The 20,347-nt window shown below is 33.6% G+C and overlaps 1 protein-coding gene across 1 annotated transcript in view; it reads left to right on the top strand.

The window, feature by feature from the left end:
- The window catches only part of LOC113224949 (vacuolar protein sorting-associated protein 13B-like), a 753,925-nt gene that overhangs the window by 35,432 nt on the left and 698,146 nt on the right, over window positions 1-20,347 (top strand). Inside the window, exon 5 of the mRNA XM_026454950.2 lies at window positions 15,667-15,746. Within this exon, the coding sequence (XP_026310735.2) occupies window positions 15,667-15,746 (80 nt within the window). The remainder of the gene's footprint in view (window positions 1-15,666; window positions 15,747-20,347) is intronic.

The raw sequence follows: 20,347 nt of genomic DNA, 5'->3' as shown, positions 1-20,347 counted from the left end.
TTACCTACTTAAGCCTCAGCGATGGCGGGCGCCCCTCCCCCAGCCTCGCTGCTGCCTTGCGGTTAGATTGCCGCAGACTGCTGTGTTAGCAAGGAGGAAGCCTCAGTGGGCGTGGGACCCTCCCAGCCAGGTGTGGGATATAATCTCCGGTGTGCCGGTGTTACAGCGCAGTATTGGGGTGGGAGTTACCCGATTTTCCAGGTGTTGTGTGTCTCAGTTCCCCTGGCTAGGAAAAGGGACTCCCTTCCCCCTCGCGCTTCCCAGGTGAGGTGATGTCTCGCCCTGCTTCAGCTCTCGCTGGTTGGGCTGCAGCAGCTGACCAGCACCGATTGTCCGGCACTCCCGAGTGAGATGACCCCAGTACCTCAGTTGAAAATGCAGAAATCACTGGTCTTCTGTGTCGCTCGCGCTGGGATATGGAGACTGAAGCTGTTCCTATTCGGCCATCTTGCTCCGTCCCACCAAGTGCCTGTTTTTCAAGAGAGAGTATAAAGATTTTAAGAAGTTATAAATTAATATTCAAGACCAAAGTATGTATCTATTAAATAATAATTTCATATATATTCCTAGCCACTGACAAAAGTATACCCATTACATAGAGTTAGAATGTATTTACATGTCTAGTAGCTATATTTTGTAAGACATTGATTGTAGCCCTCACCATTTTCATTCAGAAGTGAGTGCTATATTTGGAGGTCACATTTCCTTCAATTCAAAGAGATTTACAGAAAGAAAGCCAGTAGTTACCAGTTATAAATTTTTAGTTTAAAGGAATGCTTTTAATATATTGTTTAAATATATAAAATAATGTTTAAAGATAGGAAATTAATTTTTAGTGAACCATTTTTCCAATTTAAAATGTGATTTAGAATATCTTTTGCGTTCTCATTCTAATTAGTAAGCTTATTTTTGCAGGATAGTTTTTCTATTAGTTTTTTACTAATAATGACATAACCTTTAGAAAATTAGCATTAATTTCTTATCTAAAATACTTCAGTTGCTAAAAATTTCTTTAATAATATGTAACTTTTAAAATGAAATTATAAAATCATTGCTCATATTTTCAAGAAACTTTACCTGCTGATACAGAGAAATTTTTTAAAAGTTGTAGTTAAGTCTTAGTACCAATTCCTCTATCAAGTGAAACCATTATTAAATTATTATTCTTAATTTCTAATGATAAATTTCATTTTGTCCTTACTCCTCCATACCTCTCACATGTCATTTATTATGTTATATATAGATTTAACTTTTTACTGGCATATATGGTATGTTGCATTTGAGCCAAGTTTTATATTCTGATTTATTAAGAAATAAACTGGGATATGTCACAGTTGATATGGTGATATCAATTTTAATAGGTATTTGTGAAAAGTATTATGTCAGTTATGTGCTGATTAATTTATCATTTCTAGGACTGAAATAGTTTTATTGCAAGCAGTGCAATTTAGTATAGAAAATTCTTAATTTCTTTAAAAAAGTCCACATTTTTCAAAATGATTATAGCCTTCATATAAAATCAATATTTAAATAAGTAAGGCCTAGTTGAAGGATACAAAGAGGTTATTGTGAATACTGTCAAATGTTACTTAAAATATGCCTGCAGACATCTAGAAATACTATCCCAATTAAATACTGAAAGCATGAGATCACAGAATGCCAATATTTTTTCAATGTGTTTTGCTTTTTTGTAGTTAAGACTACTTCTATGTTATTTCAGTGGTATTTTTGCTATGCTTTATAGAAGTATATTGATTTGAAATAGTTTCTTGAAATTTTCATAATAAATGTAAAAAAAATCTTTAGTAACTCTAACTTGAAAATAAAGACAAACCTTAATAAATTGAGATATTGGTTGGTTTTAGTGCAGTTTGAATTCAGTAAAAGACTGCTTAAGCAGTATGTCCTATAAGTTTAAAGAAAGCAGACAATTTCCCTGGGAGGTCAGAGGTAGCTGATGAGATGAGATCCTGTTAGAATTGGACATGAATGGATGAGACAGATATCCATGTGTCTATCACTAAATACAGTGGGAGAAGAATTTGGAAAGTTACTCTACCATAGACTTGTCCATGAGCAATGATATCTAAATGTTTTAATGTGAACACTTAAAAATAGTTAAACCAGTTAATCAAATATTCATTAGTCCTATTTCTTCATGTTCATGTTTGTTAAAGTCTAACTAAAATATAGTCTCAAATTCACTTTGTCCTATAATTGAGGGTTCAAACGTGTGATTTTATTTGTAGAGAAATATATGCAATATATTTGGAAGTTTGGAGTATAGAAATAGTATGTTGGCTTAGAAAGTCATGGAAAACATGGAGGGGTAATTTTTAAGCAGGCTATTGAGGAATGGATATAATCTGAAAGAGCATACTGTATTATTTTATACAGTCCTAGGTACCTAGTTTAACAAAGTTTTCATGACAGTCCTGTGAGATAAGATGATATTCTCTCTTATAAACTCTTTCTAAATTTCAGAGAGGTTAAATAAATTGTCCAAAGTCACACACTAGCCTCACAAGATTTTCGTGGAGGATTGTCTGATTTGAACATCTTTGATTGTTTTATTACTTGATGGAGTGAAGGGGACATATATAATCTTTTGTTAATCAGTTTTTTTAGGGCCAGTATGCTTCTTGCCTATAGTTAAAGTAAATTTCCAAGGATTGATAGGCTAGCTAATAAAGCTGAACTCTGCTAGTATTAGTTAATAGTATGTAGATATTATTGTAATTCTGATCTTAAAATTGTGGATATTAGCACTAGGTGGAATGTTAGACATTATCCCAGTTACTGAGTCTTTATGACATACTTTTGATTTATAGTCATCTGTCTTCTGCTTGAACATTTTATTCGAGGATGTTAGCTACTTTCTGGGCCAACCATTATTGGGCAGCTCTAAATTTCTTTCTTTTATTTAATCAAAGTTTGCTTCTATGAGAAGTTTATACTTGGATTTCTGCCTAAGAATGTTTCTTCTCTGATATAATTATTACTTATATATATCGTGAGGCATTTTCATTCTCAGAGAAATGTGTGAAAACACTGTTTCTTTTTAAGATTGAGGGACTTCTAAGTTTCCAGTTTTTACTTAGCACAGTGCCAAATGTTGGTTTTGACTAGCAAAGTTATTGAACAGATCATTTGTAGGGGGAAAATGCTTCTGTGAAATCTTTGAGTTCAGTGTTAATTAGAAGTTATGGGACTTGGTGCCAGTAGACTGATGGTATTGATGTGGCTGGTGTGCGAAGGACAGGTGAGGCAGATACTGGTCCTTTTGCCTCCCTGGAACTGAAACTGAAGGCATCATTTGTCCCAGCTCAGGATGACACCAGGATAAATTCTTTTAGTTTTAATGGATCCTGAGGCCTTCAAGTCTAAAAAAAATTGCCAGTAGTACTTATTATCAACAGAATAAGTAACCTTCCAGGGCTTAAAATGTTGTTTGTTCAACTGCCTTGTTCTTAATAATGCCACAGTTTGAGGCCTCAAGAAGCTATACGTGGGTGTTTTTAATGAACCTGGAGATAGATCTTCCTTCCAAACCTGTGTTCATCAGTCTGCTTTTGTGATTAACGTTCCTTTTAAAATGCCTTAAAACTACTAAGACTTAAATGGGATGTTAATTCTCTTATCTCCACCTGATTGGTGTTAGACTTATTTTTCAGCTTTGGTTCTGGCATCGCTTTTATGGAATGTTTTGAACAAAAAAGAAACATTAACATCTGTTACAATCTTCTCATTTCAAAGATGGGAAAACTGAGTCCTAGAGAGGTCAAATTTCTTGCCTAAGAGCACAAAGTTAATTAATATCATTGCCTCAGTTTGTTCCTGTCTTTCTTGATTCAAGGCTTGATCAACTGTACCATTTTGCTTAAAACAATTATTACTATTTCAAAAAGTAACTATTTTTAAATGTAAAATTCGGTAGCATTAAGTACCTTCACATTGTTGTGCAATAGTGCTACCATTCAACTTTGTCTATAAATTTGACTATTCTAGGTGCCTCACTTAAATGGAATCATTCGATATTTGTCATTTGTGTCTGACTTATTTCACTTAGCATAATGTTTTCAAGATTAATCCATGTCACAGCTTGTGTCAGAATTTCCTTCCTTATTCATTCATTTGTAAGATGGAATTTTATGTATTCATTTTATGTATATGCTACATTTTGTTTGTCCATTCATCCATTGACAAATTCCTCTCACCCTTTAGCTATTGTGAATGATGCTGCTGTGAACATGCATGTACAAATATCTGTTTGAGTCTCTGCTTTCAGTTATTTTGAGTATATACCTAGAAGTGGGATTGCTGTATCATATGGTAATTTTGTGTTTAAGTTTTTGAGAGCTGCCATACTGATTTCCACACCACTTTACACCTGCAACAGTGATGCAGAAAGGTTCCAATTTCTCCATATTTTCATCACTACTTACTGTTTTCTGTTTTTTTGATAATAGCTATCCTAACAAATATGAGGTGATATCTCATTGTGGTTTTAATTTGCATTTTCCTAATGATTAGGGACATTGACCATCTTTTCATGTGCTTATTGGTCATTTGTATATGTTTGGGGAAATACCTATTCAAGTCCTTCACTCATTTTTTAATTAGTTTTTTTTCCCTTGAGTTGTAGAAGTTCTTTATGTGTTCTGTAAATTAATCCCTTATCAGATATATGATTTGCAAGTATTTTCTTCCACTGTGTGGGATCACATTGCAGGGTCCTGGCAGGAGATGCATCAATAAACAAAATAGGCAAGTTATTTGCCCTCATGGCAATAGAGAATAAACAGTCTCTTAATTAAGGGAATTTTAAGGAAAGAAAAATTGCTCCATGTAGATTGTCTTTTAAAATTGAATCATAAAATCATCCTTTTTGCTGTACTGAGGCTTGAAAGGAGGTGTTTAAATAGTTCTTGATAGCATAATACTTTCGGATTACTTAACATTTTTCTATTTATTGTTATTTTTTATGTTGCAGTGAATGCAGCATTTTTACTTTTTAATGATTCATGTTTGAACTGAAAACCATCGAATTAGGAGTAGAGCAAACAGTGATAGGAATTGAAATATAGATTCCTGCAGATAAGTGAAAAAACCCATTGAATAAATTAAATATATTTTTTATTTACCAGCTCTGAAAACATTCTTCAGTTATTGTTGAATGATGTTGTAGGGTGCATTTGATAATTCAGGACTTAATGCAAGCTTTTCTAAAAACTTGATTTCTCATCAGGTGTTTTAACATGTACAGCTTGAATAAAATGGGCTTGAACTGTGTGGGTTCAATTTCTTTCAATAACTATATTGGAAATTTTTTTTGAGATTTGTAACAATTTGAAAAAATTTACAGATGAACCATTTAGCCTAGAAATATCAAAAAAATGAAGAAAAAGTTAGGTATGTTATGAATGCATACAATTTATGTAGATTTTAGTATATTATTTACTACCATGCAATATACACAAATTTATTATAAAAAGTTAAAATTTGGCCAGAAGTGGTGGCTCACACCTCCAATTCCAGCACTTTGGGAGGCCAAGGTGGGAGGATTCCTTGAGCCCAAGAGTTCCAGATTCCATTTCTAGAAAAATAAAAAGGTAACCAGGCATGGTGACATGTGCCTGTAGTCTCAGCTACTTAGGAGGCTGAGGTGGGAGGATCACTTGCACTCGGGAGGTTGAGGCTACAGTAAGCCATGATCATGCCATTGCACTCCAGCTTGAATGACAGAGCGAAACCCTGTCTGTTTCAAACCCCAAAACCAAAAAGGTAAAATTTGTTAAAACTTATGCACACAAATGCTTAGGAACCACACATGGCACCATTCAGAGCTGAGAGAAGTGTAAACAAAGATAAAGATGCAGTATTAAATCATAACTGCATAGAGTTAACTGTAGTATTACATAGTGTACTACTGTAATAATTCTGTAGCCACCTTTTGTTGCTACTGTGGTGAGCTTTTGTGTTATATCTGCTTAAAATGCTGTGTGATGGTGAGCATCTCCATGTGAGCAGTTCTTCTCTCCAGTATGTGTATTGCAATAAAAAGTGATCTGTCACAGTTCTCACATATTTGTCATTGGGCTGAGTGCAATACTGTAAAATACTATAAACTTTTTTTTTTTTTTTTTTTTTTTTTTTTATTGAGACAAAGTCTCGGTCTATTGCCCAGGCTGGAATACAGTGACATGATCTTGGCTCACTGCAGCCTCTGCCTCCTGGGCTGAAGTGATTCTTGTTCCTCAACCTTCCGAGTAGCTGGGATTACAGGCGCGTGCACCACCACACCCAGCTAATTTTTGTATTTTTAGTAGGGACGAGGTTTCACCATGTTGGCTAGGCTAGTCTTGAACTCCTGACCTCAAGTGATCTGCCCACCTTGGCCTCCCAAAGTGCTGGGATTACAGGCGTAAGCCACTGTGCCCACTCCTGTTAACCTTGAATAACACCACAGGACCCACACAAAGTGATTCTGGAAGTGGTTCCAAGAAGCAGAAAAAAGCCATGACGCTATAAGACAAAGCTGAATTGCTTGATATGTACCATAGATTGAGTTCTGCAGCTTCAGTTGCCTGCCCTTTTAAGGAAGATAAATTCAGCATAAGGACTATTGTAAAAAAAAGTAAAAGAAAATCTGTGAAACCGTTGCTTCAGTTATGCTGGCTAGCACAAACACTTTTCACTTTTTATGAAATATCTTTTTATTTTGTATTGAAAATGCAGCTTTTATGTGGGTGCAGGATTGCTATAAGAAAGGAATACTGGAGACTCTAATATGACTCGAGAGAAAATGAAATCATTATGTGACAACTTAAAGCAAAAAGGAGATGAAGGATCTAAAGGTGAAGAATTTAATGCCAGCAAATGATGGTTTGATAATTATAGAAAGAGGTTTGGCTTAAAAAATTTCAAGAGAACAAGAGAAGTACTTTCTGCTACCAAGAAGCTCATCTTAGTCAGCAGATGAGTTTCCTAGGCGCCATTAAGAAAATTATTGAGGAGAAAGGCTATCTGCCTGAACAGATTTTAAGTGTGGATGAAAGTGCTCTATTCTGGAAATAAATGCCACCAAGGACGTATTAGTAAGGAAGTGATGAGTGCTCACAGATCTTTGCCAGATGATAAGAAGTAGGAAAAGCAGTGCCAGAAAACAAATGACATTATACAGTCTGTCAGAAGTGTTCCAGTTATTCAAGATTGCTTTTGACTTTTTTTATGACATGGATCCTCCTATGATAGGGGCACTGCATTATTTGAAATAAATTTCTTGGAAAGATTGACCAGTCTTTGTATATGTTAATGGTCCTGCCAATTTCTGTTTTTCCTTATGTTTTTGGTTATGATTTGATAATGTGTTTAAATAAATAGCTAGTCAAAAAATAAATACATTTACAGTTTTTAAAATATGGCCTATGTGTATGAAATTAAAAGAATATAAAAGGCATAATTACAGGTAAATAGTATGCATCTTTATATTAGATTTTTTCCCTTTAATTTTTTTAGAAAGGGCACAAAGAGCATTTGACATATGTTAACAAGCAAGAAAGTGTTGGTCCAGTGAGAACAGAAAGTTTCCTTTGATTGTGATTTTGGAAAATTTGATATTTTCCACATGGAATTTTATGGTCAGTTGGGTGTGAAGTTGTATAGGCAAATATGATCCATTTTTAATTCCCTAGTTTAATGTTTTAAACTTAGTAAAATTGTTTAGTGGTGTCCAAGTGAGCATTTACAACTCATTCTTAGTTCATTGCCTTCAGATTTGATTTTTGGTTATTGGAGAATATTTCTACATGACCTATATCTATGTCAGAGTAATTATATTGACTTTTCCTCAGTATTTGCCTTTGCCTATGTGCAGCAGTGGGAAAATATTATCCTGTGACAACATTCTATTCTGGTGACAGCATTTTAAAAAATATATCTGTGTTTCATTATTTTTGTGAGGGAGAGTGAAAGTCAATAGTATTTTTTGAGTGCAAAAGAACTCTTAAGTTGTTAATGTATTTTTTAAAAAGGGAAATGGCTTGTTAGTAATTATTAAATTTAGCCTAGGTTTTCATTTTATGACTACCTTTAAATTTTTTTCTTAACTGTGTTTGATGATTTAATTTCTTTTTAATATATTAACTTGAAATGTAAGAACAAATAATCATTGGAGGTTCCCATATTAAAAAAATCAGATAGTGCGTAGGTTAGTGGCAGAAGAAAATTTCTATTAATAGCATCATAATCCCCTTGTATAGCATTTTGTACTTAACTAAGTTTCACTGCATATAGGAAGTTTTTTTATACTCACAACCAACCTTTGAAATAAACAGGTTAGGTATTCTTATTTCTATTTTATAGATGTGGAAATGGAGGATTAGGGAAGGTGATACGGTAGACCTAGAGAGATAAAATCGCTTGCGTTGGACATCTTTTATTTTATTTTATTTTTCTATATTTTGAGGCAGAGTCTTGTTCTGTCACGCAGGCTGGAGTGCAGTGGCACAATCTTGGCTCACTGCAACCTCCATTTCCTGAGTTCAAGCGATTCTCCTGCCTCAGCCTCCTGAGTAGCTGTGATTACAGGTGTGTGCTATGACACCTGGCTAATTTTTGTATTTTTAGTAGAGATGGGGTTTCCCCATGTTGGTCAGACTGGTCTTGAACTCCTGACCTCAAGTGATCCACCTGCCTTGGCCTCCCAAGGTGCAGGGATTACAGGTGTGAGCTACCGCACCCGGCCTAGATATCTTTTGATTAATTGATGTTGGAACTATTAATAGCATGTTGGTTAATAGCTATTAATACCAGGTTCTGGACAAGAACTTTGTATTCTTCATTACGACTTATGACTTAAAAAATGCTGCCAGCTTCTTAGAAGAGTCTGTTAATACTTAGCATTGTTCAGGTTTCAAGTGACTAGTGAGTCATTTATTCATTAAAAAAAATTTTTGGTGCCTATCATGTTAAAACTCTTGTGTCATAGGCCTTGGAGTGTGAATACCACTTGGTCTTTGTGTTTCCTTTCTTGATACTTTAAGAATTTAGACAGGTGTTCTTAAACACTGGCTAACTCATATATTTGCAGCCAAGTTTGTTTGTTTGTTTGGCTTGTTTTTGGAAGATCTAATTATGACCTCTTTGCTAGAATACTTTGCTTCTTACGGCTTATATGGTAAAATTTAAAAGCTTTAAAATATCCTTTGATGCGCTCTATGGTCTGGCCCCTGCTTGGCTTTCTAGACTCATCTGAAACATCCTCCTCTCTGTCCCCTCTTTCTTGCTTTTAAAAATTTTCTCTCCTTTTACCAAATCGTTCACTATTATTGTTTTACTATTCTATATCCTAAATAACTGTAATTGACTCCAGATGCTAGTCCAATTGATACTTTTTCTGACTAGGTCACACCCCCGTAAAATATGCTTTAAAATAGGAGACAATGTTCTTGTTTTTCATTGTACTTTTCATAGAATTGATTTTACACTGCTTTGCGTGATTATTTAATAGCCTTTCCCACTCGTTTTATTTTAAGCTCCATAAGAACCATCTCTTTTTCTGTGGGGCACATTTATCTTGAAAACCTTGCATCTGTTGTAGACATGAGTAAATATTTATTGGTATACATCTGGTTGCTTCTTTAACAATTTCAATTTTTTTTTTTTTGGTTTTCTGATTTATGAGGTTTTAGATTGTATACTTTTTGACAATCAAGTTCTGTCTCCTATTAGCTCACATTATACATGCAAAACATATTTTTGGCCAAAGTGAAAATCTGTGATGTTAATTACTTAAATTAAACTAAATTTTAGTGACTTTTCCTAGTCAGAGTTCTCAAGGTAATATTTGAAAGTTATTAATTACATACATAAAATATATTGTATAAACACACTTCATCTCCTTTTTTCCTGAGCAGTTACACGTTCTTATTTTAAGTAGATGAATTGTCTGTTTTAAATTAACTTGTCTAGAAGATGAGATAATGTAGAGGCATCTTACTTCTTTTGTATTTTGTTTTGTTTGTTTGCTTCCACACATCAGTTAACCATTATTTAATGGCTCCATGTTCCGTAGTACTAGCACCACTTTTTGGCTCATACTGAGCAAGTATAGTATATAGGCCATTCCCTCCAGAGACTTACAACTCATTTATAAATATTTATTGGATCCATGGTATAATTCCAGTCATCATTCTACATGCTGGGAATGCAGTGGTAAACAAAATAGACCTTGTCTCTGTTCCATGGAACCGATATTCTGAAGAAGTAGAGCCAGTCAACACTTCATTAAGACAAATACATGCATTTTAGATAATGGTGAGTAATGAGAAAAATTATGGCCAATGGAATAGAAAATGAGTGTTTTGGGGAGTTTATTTGTCTAAAATGGTCAAGGAAGGTCTCTTAAGTGGATGTGACTTTTGACTCCAACCTAAATGACCAGTCAATGGCAGCCATACAAAGATTTTGGGAAATTGTGTTGCAAGTGTTAGGAATAGCTGGTGCAGGTCTCGATGTAGAAATAGATATGGTTCATCTGAAAGACAGATAGAAGTCAAGTGTGACTGCAACTTAGTAAAGGGAGATAGATAAGAGGTTAAATTGGAGAGGTGGTCTGTTCACAAATAAAAGCAACGTAAGTGGGTATAACCTGAACAATTTTTAGCCTTAATAGTAGATAAAGATTTAAACAATGTAGAATTAGCCATCTTTTTTTGTATACTGTTAAATGAATATAATATTCAGAATGTTAGGGTTGTGACACCAGTGGTGGAAATTTAATATGACAGAGCCTTACAACTTTTCTGCTGAGCAGCTTGACTATATCCATCAAAATCTGTAAGCATGAATATCTTTTACTCGACATGTCAATTTTTAGGAGTTTGTCCTTAGACATAATTAAGCAAATGAACAATAATTAGTTATGATAAAATGGAAAAATGTAAGTACCCAATAATGAAAAACAGGTTGTATAAATTATGTTACACTCATACCAGTTAGTAATATATAGAATAGCCATTAAAATTGTGTTGTAGAATATATTTATTGGTATAGAAGGATTTTCATGATAAATATTGAGTGAAAAAAGGTCACAGAACAGAGGATACAGAATTAGTCTATTAATGTGAGCAAAAAATATGCTTGCACAGGTAAAAAGGCTGGGCTATTGCTAAATTGTTTGTGATGGTGTTATGTGGATGATAGGTGACATGTGATTTACGTATTATAGTGGTTAGAAGCATGGGCCTCAGAACTGGATTCCTTGCATTTAAATATAGGCTCCTCCACTTCCAAGCCTTGTGGCTGAGAAAGTCTTTGTGTCTGAGTTTCCTCATTTGTAAAAGGAGCAATTCTTAATTCTTACCTTCGAGTTATTTTGAGGCTTAAATGAGTTAAACAAATATGAGCTGCTTTGAATAGTGCCTGACACATAACAAGTTCTTTATGCGTGTTAGCTGTGATTATTACTATTGCATTTTTTTTGCTGACTTTTTTTCAGTGAACACACATTTATAAAATTGATGGGACACCTTTCTCTCAAAGATTGTATAAAATTTTATTTAACATGCTGAAAAAGGAAAACTGTGTTTTTAATCACGTTATTAATATAATAAGTATAATCTATTAATAAATTTATAAACTTCTATAAAGCAGTTAAGAAAATAAACTGAGGAACAGACTGAGTAAAAATATGCAAAAACATCTGAAAAAATTCTTGTATACAGAATATATGAAAATATCCTACAGTTTAATAAGAAAAAAGACAACCAATTAAAAAATGGGCAAAAGATGTGAACAGACATTTCACAACGGAAGGGTCACCAAACACATAAAAAAGAACCCAACAGCTAGACATAAGGGAATTGCAGATTAAAACCACATTGAGAATGATCATAACAGCTTTATTCAAAATAACCCCAAACTGAAATAACCCTGGAGATTAAATAAATTGTGGTATATTTAAACAACAAAATACCACTCATCAATAAAAAGTAATGAACTACTGATATATACAGTTGTGTTTCCTGAGTGAAAGGAACTGGACACAACAGAAACGTATGGTATGTTTCTATTTATATGAATTTCTGGAACAGGCAAAAATCTGTAGTGGAAAAAAGTCTAAATTGCCTTTGGGAGGATGAAGGAGGAAGGATTGATTGGGAAGAACACAGGGAATTTTCTGGGGAGATGGTGATTTCAGTATTTTGTTGGGGTGTGGGTTATAACACAGGTATGAGTATTTGTCAAGATTCATAAAATTCTACAGTTAATATTATACTTTACTGTTTGCAGATTTTACTGAAAGGAAAAAGGACCTTAAACAAAATTGAAATCTGCTTTTTTGCAATGGAACGAGTTAGCAACTAATGATATGAGTTAAGCAATTTTTAAAGCACTTTTTGTGTATTCTAGGCTTGACTAAATAAGTAGGCTTATTCAGAGTAATGGTATCCAGGTTTTTCACCTGTGGAGAAGGAGTTACAAATATGTTAAAGAGAAAGTCTATATTTATTTATCTATTTATTTCTTTTTTGAGATGGAGTCTTGCTCTGTCATTTAGGCTGGAGTGCAGTGGTGCAATCTCAGCTCACTGCAACCTCTTTGTCCCGGGTTCAAGAGATTCCCCTGCCTCAGCCTTCTGAGTAGCTAGGATTACAGGCACCCACCCCCATGTGTGGCTAATTTTTGTATTTTTAGTAGAGACTGGGTTTCGGGTTCATTATGTTGGCCAGACTTGAACTCCTGACCTCAGGTGATCCGCCTGCCTCAGCCTCCCAAAGTGCTGGGATTGCAGGCGTAAGCCACCATACCTGACTGAGGAAGACTATATTTAATGGTAGGCTGTCATGGAAAAAAAAAAAAGAGGAAGACTATAATACATCTTGGTATTGTATTTGAATTGGAGGTATCAGAATGAACTCATAGTTTTTAATACAAAGATATATGTCACATTTACACCTTTTTGTTCATATTGTTGCCATTTTCTTCTTATTTAACATCAGTACTTTTGTTGAATTTAGACACTAGGTTTGAGACATTATGCCCTGCTGCTGCTCTATTGACGATATATTGAAGTTTATATAGGTTAATGGGTTTTTTTTAAAGAATCCTTTCTTTGTATGAAATTTTACTGTGGGGCTTAAGATGTAAAAAATTCAACTTACATATTGAAATGCTCAGATGGAATTGGGGAGATATGCAGCCTGGTAGTTTGCATTTGGTCTCTGCGTGGCAGATGTTTGGATAAACAATGCAGATCTTGTGGTATGTTAGATATTAAGTTCTCAATAAGCACAGAGTGGCTTTTTAACTGTATTATTGGGTAGCATCAAGTAGTATCTAATACTTAGTACTTGTGTAATAAATGTGGACTTAAATTGGGTATTTTTTCTTTTGAATCATAGTGTTTCAGAGTTTCAGAGTGTTGGAAAATCTTAGTAACTGATATATAAATATATTTTTTCATAAATGTAGTATTGAAGTAACAAAGGTAATCCTTAAGTAAACTATAAGTATTTGTTTTTTAAAAATGACTATATTGAGGTATAATTTACATACCATAAAATTATCTGTTTTTAAGCATGCAATTCAATGATTTTTAATAAATTTACCAAGTTGAGCATTCATCAACAAAATCATATCACCCCAATTAGATCCTCTTTGTTACAGTTAATCCTAATTCTTACTCCAACTTCAAGTAACTGTAGATTTACTTTCTATATCTCTAGAAATAGGAAACATCTCTAGACATGTTCTGTCACTGGAATCTATAATATGTGCTCTTTTATTTCAGGGTTCATCTGCCTTGTAACATGTATTAGTACTTCACTTCTTTTTATTGCTAAATAGTATTCAGTTGTTTGGATAGACCACTTTTTATTTATCCATTCACCAGTTGATAGACATTTGTGTTGCTTACACTTTTAAGGCTATTATGAATAGTGCTGCCACGAACATGTAGTCTTTGTGTGAACTTAATGGTTTCATTTCTCTTGGGTAGATACCTACAGGGGGATTGTTGGATTATATACTAAATTTATGTTTAACTTTTTAAGAAACTGCCAATCTGTTTTGCAATATGATATCATTTTACATTCCTTCCAACAATGTATGAGGTCCACAACCTTGCTGACATTTGTTATTGACTGTCTTTTTGATTATGTCCATTCTCCACTGGAATGGGGTTTTATAAGAATTTAATTTTATAAGAATGGTAGTTTTATAAGAATTCATTTTTGTTTGCTTAGTTCATTTTAAGATTTTGGATTTTATGTATGGTAATAAGACATTTATTACACTTTTATTTTAGTGATAGGCAGCTTTTACTTCTTGTATTTTCCTGTTTTTCATCTAATATTTAAATTCAAATAAAACTGTTCCAGAAGTTTGAAAAATGTTAACATATATTTATATCTCAACAAACAGGATATAATTTGTATTTTATTTGCAAATGCTAAAATCATTGTAATTAAAAATATATGACAAAAGCTGGCCAGGCATGGTGGCTCACCTTGGTGTAATTCCAGCACCTTGGGAGGCAGAGGCTGGTAGATCACTTCAGGTCAGGAGTTTGAGACCAGCCTGACCAACATGGCAAAACCCCGTCTCTACCAAAAATACAAAAATTAGCCAGATGCAGTGGTGCACTCCTGTAATCCCAGCTTCTCGCAAGACTGAGGCACGATAGTCGCTTGAACCTGGGAGGCGGTGGCTGCAGTGAGCCGAGATTGTGCCACTGCACTCCAGCCTCAGCGACAGAGCAAGACTCTGTTTCGATAAAAAGAAAAAAAAATTACAAAAGCTAGTGGATATTGAAAAAGATACTCTGATACACTGCTGATGAATGTGAAAATTCAGTGTGATATCGTGTATGCATTAAAAAGACCACCGTAGCTGGAGACCATCATCCTCAGCAAACTATCGCAAGAACAGAAAACCAAATACCGCATGTTCTCACTCATAGGTGGGGATTGAACAATGAGAACACTTGGACACAGGAAGGGGAACATCACACACCGGGGCCTGTTGTGGGGTGGGGAGAGGTGATAGGGATAGCATTAGGAGATATATCTAATGTAAATGATGAGTTAATGGGTGCAGCACACCAACATGGCATATGTATACATATGTAACAAGCCTGCACATTGTGCACGTGTACCCTAGAACATAAAGTATTAAAAAAAAGACCACTGTAGAAGCATTTGTATTCATGTAAAGACCTTAGTGATCTCTAAGATACATTGTTTACTCATATCAAGTAGGCTGTAGACATACACCTATGTATATATTCTCATTAAAATTATAAATGTATAATTGAGTGCATGAAATGAGTATGCAGAGGTCTGCAGGGATGTATGATAAACTCATAAAAAGTTGTTACCTATAGAGTGTGGAGTTGGGAGTAAATAGTATTAATTTTTCATTTTATCTGTTTAATTTTTTAAAACTTTTAAAACTTTTTTTTCTTTTCATTGAGTACTGATGTGTAAGTTAAGTAGTCACTGTGTAAAGAAATATACATTTCTTAGCTTTTTAAACTTTTCCTTTCTAAGTTGAGTTAGTGAAGAATTGTACTAATTTTATTTTGGAAAAAGTGAACTAATCTTATTTTACTGTGCAGGATATGAGTAATAACAAAAATACATTTTTGGAACCAATTTGTAGGTTCAAACTTTGCATTTTGGGACTCTATATAAATCTTTAGATCCAGCTGTTGCTGAGAATATTCTTCCAATTGCTATGAGGTGTGTTGATTTTAAAAGAATGGATGGCTGTTCCTCAAGTGTACATATGGCAAAAATTTAATGGTATCCCTATGAACTTGAATGGATTGTTTAATTTCTTTGCATCAAGTAGTAAGAACCACACTTCCATTGTTTTTATTTAAAATTTAGAAGAAGGATTTTTTTTTTTTTTAATGGAAATGCCAGTTTGGTCCTGAAATTTCATCAGCTCTCTGTTATAGTTTGTCAACAAATGGTACAAGCAAAGTCTTTCAAAGTAGTTGTTAATTAGGCCATATTCATTTTTAGTCTTTGCTACTATACAATCAAGACCTACTTTTTCTATTTCCTTTAATTTATCCTGGAGTTTGTCCAAGTTGAGTTTTAATGAGTTGTTTATCCCACTAGTTACACTAGGATTTATTTTTCCCTAGAGAGTAATGTTTGAATTGATAGTTTTTAAACCTATTCTGTAAAATGAACATATGTTCACTAAGACTTCTGGATATGAGGAATAGGCATGTGTTAAAGAAATTATTTTACATTCAACAGCTTAACTGTTAAAATGGAAATTTAGTGATATTTCAAAATATTAGGTAAGTCCAGAAGTTAGAAATTTTTAGTATGAATTTATATTGAACTGTTTTGTTTTAAGTAAAGTTTAATAAATATGTAGTGGTATAAATCACAAGGAAAAATACACTTTTTATTGACATTTTAATGAGTCCCACAAATAGTTTAAATAAAGTTGTAAAAGCTGTTGATCTTTAAAAAATTTTTTGAGGTGAATATGGTATAATGTTATGGCTTGATGAATTGGTAATAGATACATTAAAGTATTTGTTATTTTCTACATTTGTTAACCGGTTACAAATATTTCAAAATTGACAAAAGCAAAAGAGAAAAACCCCTCTTCATTGGTATTGTTACATTAACAGATAATTGTATAAGATACCATCTATTGCTAAATCATTTCAGATTTATTTATGTCGGTTTAAATACTACTGGAGTATCTAACAGAAGTATAAATAGAATGTATTTTTATTTGTTGTGTGTTACAGCTGAAAAATAAACCACAAAGACATATCCTGTGTGTGTAATTGGCGTGTTTATTTTTGAATTCTAACTTTTGTACAAAGTAAGCTTCTCGTTTGATATTAAAATAAATCTGAAGGATAGAATTTTTCCTTACCCTTGCGCATTACTACAATGTACAATATATTAATCTTTCTGAATTTGCATGTGTTTAAGTTTTTATTCAAGTCTGTGTTATCCATTTGGGAAAATTTTAGGTGATATATCTGGCTTGAAAGAGTACGGTATACGGTAGCTGAATTTATTATGAAATAGTAAAGACCTGCTTGTAAAAAAAAAAGAATCCCATCTATAATTTTGCCGTATAAATACTTACTGCTATAGTTATATGAACATGGCTCTTGCTACATGGTATGACCTCTGAATTGCAACAGAGTTCCTGAAGATAGATTAATTGTACATTTTTGTATTATAGGAGGTATTCCAAATGTCCGTGTTCTTTACTACTTATCACTAATAAAATGTGGGTTTTTGGTGCAGGGGCGAGGGGTGTTTCAGGAATTTAAACAGAAATTTGAGAACATAGTGGAGAGACCTAGTTAATAACTATTTTAAAATGCTTATAGAATACAAAGGAAAATGAGAAAGAAAAGAAAATGTCTTTAAAAATGGTCTAAATGTTGGAAAAGCAAAAGGAAATCATAAGGATAATTAACATTCAGGTTTATGAATTGAGTCATATTTGTTTATCCTTCTATTTCTTTTGATCTCTACTACTTTACTTGTTTGGTACAAGGGATCTTTTATTTACTGCATATTTATTTTCTGGTTCATTCTTTCGAATCCTTTGGCTTTTATAGCCAAATATGATCAGGATTGTAGATACTATTATCTAACTCAAGATTGTGGAGATTTATAACTCTGCCTACTTCTAAGACCATTGTAATTTTACCTCTTTTATCCATTTTGAATTTTTGTGTATGACTTGAGGTATTAGTCTAAATTTATTCTTTTGTATGAGCATATCCAGTTGTTCCAAAATCAGTTGACCATAGATGTATGGTTTTATTTCCATTGTCAATTTTAGTGCATTCATCTACATGTTTTATCTTTATGCAAGTATGATACTGTTTTAATTACTGTCCCTTTATAGTAAGTTTTGAAATTGGGAAGTGTGAGTTTTCCAACTTTGTTCTTCTTTTTAAAGATTGTTTTTGCTGTTTGAGGTCCCTTGCAACTCCATATGAATTTTGGGCTTACTTTGTTCATTTTTTCAAAATAGGTAGCTGGGGTTTTGATAGGGATTGAATGGAATCTGTTGATCAATTTGGAGAGTGTTGCCACTTTAAAAATGTTAAGTTTTCCAATCCATAAACATGGGATGTCTTTCCATTTATTTAAGTCTTTTAAAATTTCCTGCAGCAATATTTTGTAGTTTTAAGTGTGCAAATTTTACACTTCTTTGTTAAATTTATTCCTAAGTATTTTATTTTATTTTTTAGTACTGTTAATGGAATTGTTTTCTTAATTTCAGTTTTGGGTTGTTCGTTGTAAGTGTACATTTACTAAAGTGTTTTTTGTGTAATTGCCTTGTGTCTTGCAACCTTGGTGAACTCACTTACTAGTTTTTTCCCCTCACTTATTAAAAGGAAAAAAAAATAGAGATGGGGTTTTGCCATGTTGCCCAGTCTGGTCTTGAACTCCTGAACTCAAGCGATCTGAAATGACAGAAATAGAATTCAGAATATGGCTAGAAACGAAGATCACCAAGATGCAGGAGTATGTTGAAACCCAATCCTAGGAAGCTAAGAATCACAGTAAGACAATACAGCCACTGACAGACAAAATAGCTAGTGTAGACAAGAACTACCTGGTAAAGCTGAAAAACACACTACAAGAATTTCATAATGCAATCACAAGTATTAGTAGCAGAATAGACCACTCAGAGGAAAGAGAGCTTGAATGTTGGCTTTCTGAAATAAGACAGTCAGACACTAATAGAGAAAAAAAGAATAAAAAGTTATGAACAAAACCTCTGAGCAATATAGGATTATGTAAAGAGACTAAATATATGATCCATTGGTGTCCCTGAAGGAGATGGGGAGAATGGATGCAACATGGAAAACATATTTCAGTGTATGATTCATGAGAACTTCCCCAATCTAGCTAGAGCCAATATTCCAATTCAGGAAACGCAGAGAACCTCTCTGTGAAGTAATATACTTCACAAGAAGATCATCTCTAAGACACATAATCATCAGATTTTCCAAGGTCGAAATGAAAGAAAATATGTTAAAGGCAGCTAGAGAGAAACGTCAAATCACCTTCAAAAGGAAGCACATCAGAACAAAAGTGAATCTCTCAGAAGAAATCCCACATGCCAGAAGAGATTGGTGGTCACTATTCAACATTCTTAAAGAGAAGAAATTCCAACCGAGAATTTCTTATCTGGTCAAACTAAGCTTCGTAAGTGAAAGAGAAAGAAGATCCTTTTCAGACAAGCAAATGCTGAGAGAATTTGTAACTCCCGGACTTGTCTTAGAAAAGCTCCTGAAAAAAAGCACTAAATATGAAAAGAAAAGACCATTACCAGGCACTATAAAATAACACTTAAGTACACAGAACAGTGATATTATAAAACAACCATATAAACAAGTCTCCCTAGTAAACAGGTAACTTAATGATGACAGGGTCAAATCTACACATATCAATACTAACCTTGAATGTAAATGGGCTAAATTATCCAATTAAAAGGCACAGAGAGGCAAGCTAGATAAAAAACCAAGTCCCAGTGGAAGGCTGTCTTCAAGAGACCCATCTCACATGCAATATGACACCCACAGACTCAAAATAAAGGGCTGGAGAAAAATCTACCAAGTAATAGAAAATAGAAAAAAAGTAGGGGTTGCAATCCTAATTTCCGACAAAACAGACTTTAAGCCAAAAAACAATAGTTGCTTATCTATAGCAAGCAAAAGCCACAAAATAAAAAAGATAAATTGGACTTCATTAGAATTTTGAACTTTTGTGAATCAAGAGATATTATCAAGAAAATGAAAAGGCAAGTTATAGCATGGGAGAAATATTTGCAAATCATTTAGCTGATAAGGGTCTAGTTTCCAGAATATAAAAAAAAACTCTCATAATTCAACAAGAACAAGATACACAGCCCAATTTTAAAACTGAACGTAGGACCTGAAAAGACACTTGACAAAGAAGATATACAAATGGCCAATAAGCACAGGAAAAAATGCTCAACATTGTTAGACATCAGGGAAATGAAAATGAAAACCACTAGATACCACTTTCTACCCATCAGAAGGGATGTAATTTTAAAAAATAAAAATAAACAGAAAATAACAAGTATGGCCTGAATAGGTAGAAATCGGAACATCACACACAGTGGTATAGTTACTATGTGAAACCTCCTTCAAGGCTGCTCAGGTGTCAAGTTAATAAGATCTATCTTTATAATAAAGCCTACCTACTATATACAAAATTTTTCACTCTGAAGCAATCTCATTCCACTTATGTTCTACGTTTTTTCTCTTCTCTTCTCTTCTCTTCTCTTCTCTTCTCTTCTCTTC

This window comes from Piliocolobus tephrosceles, chromosome 7 (assembly GCF_002776525.5).
Source record: "Piliocolobus tephrosceles isolate RC106 chromosome 7, ASM277652v3, whole genome shotgun sequence".
NCBI lineage: Eukaryota > Metazoa > Chordata > Mammalia > Primates > Cercopithecidae > Piliocolobus > Piliocolobus tephrosceles.
This window is presented reverse-complemented; position numbering and strand designations above follow the sequence as displayed.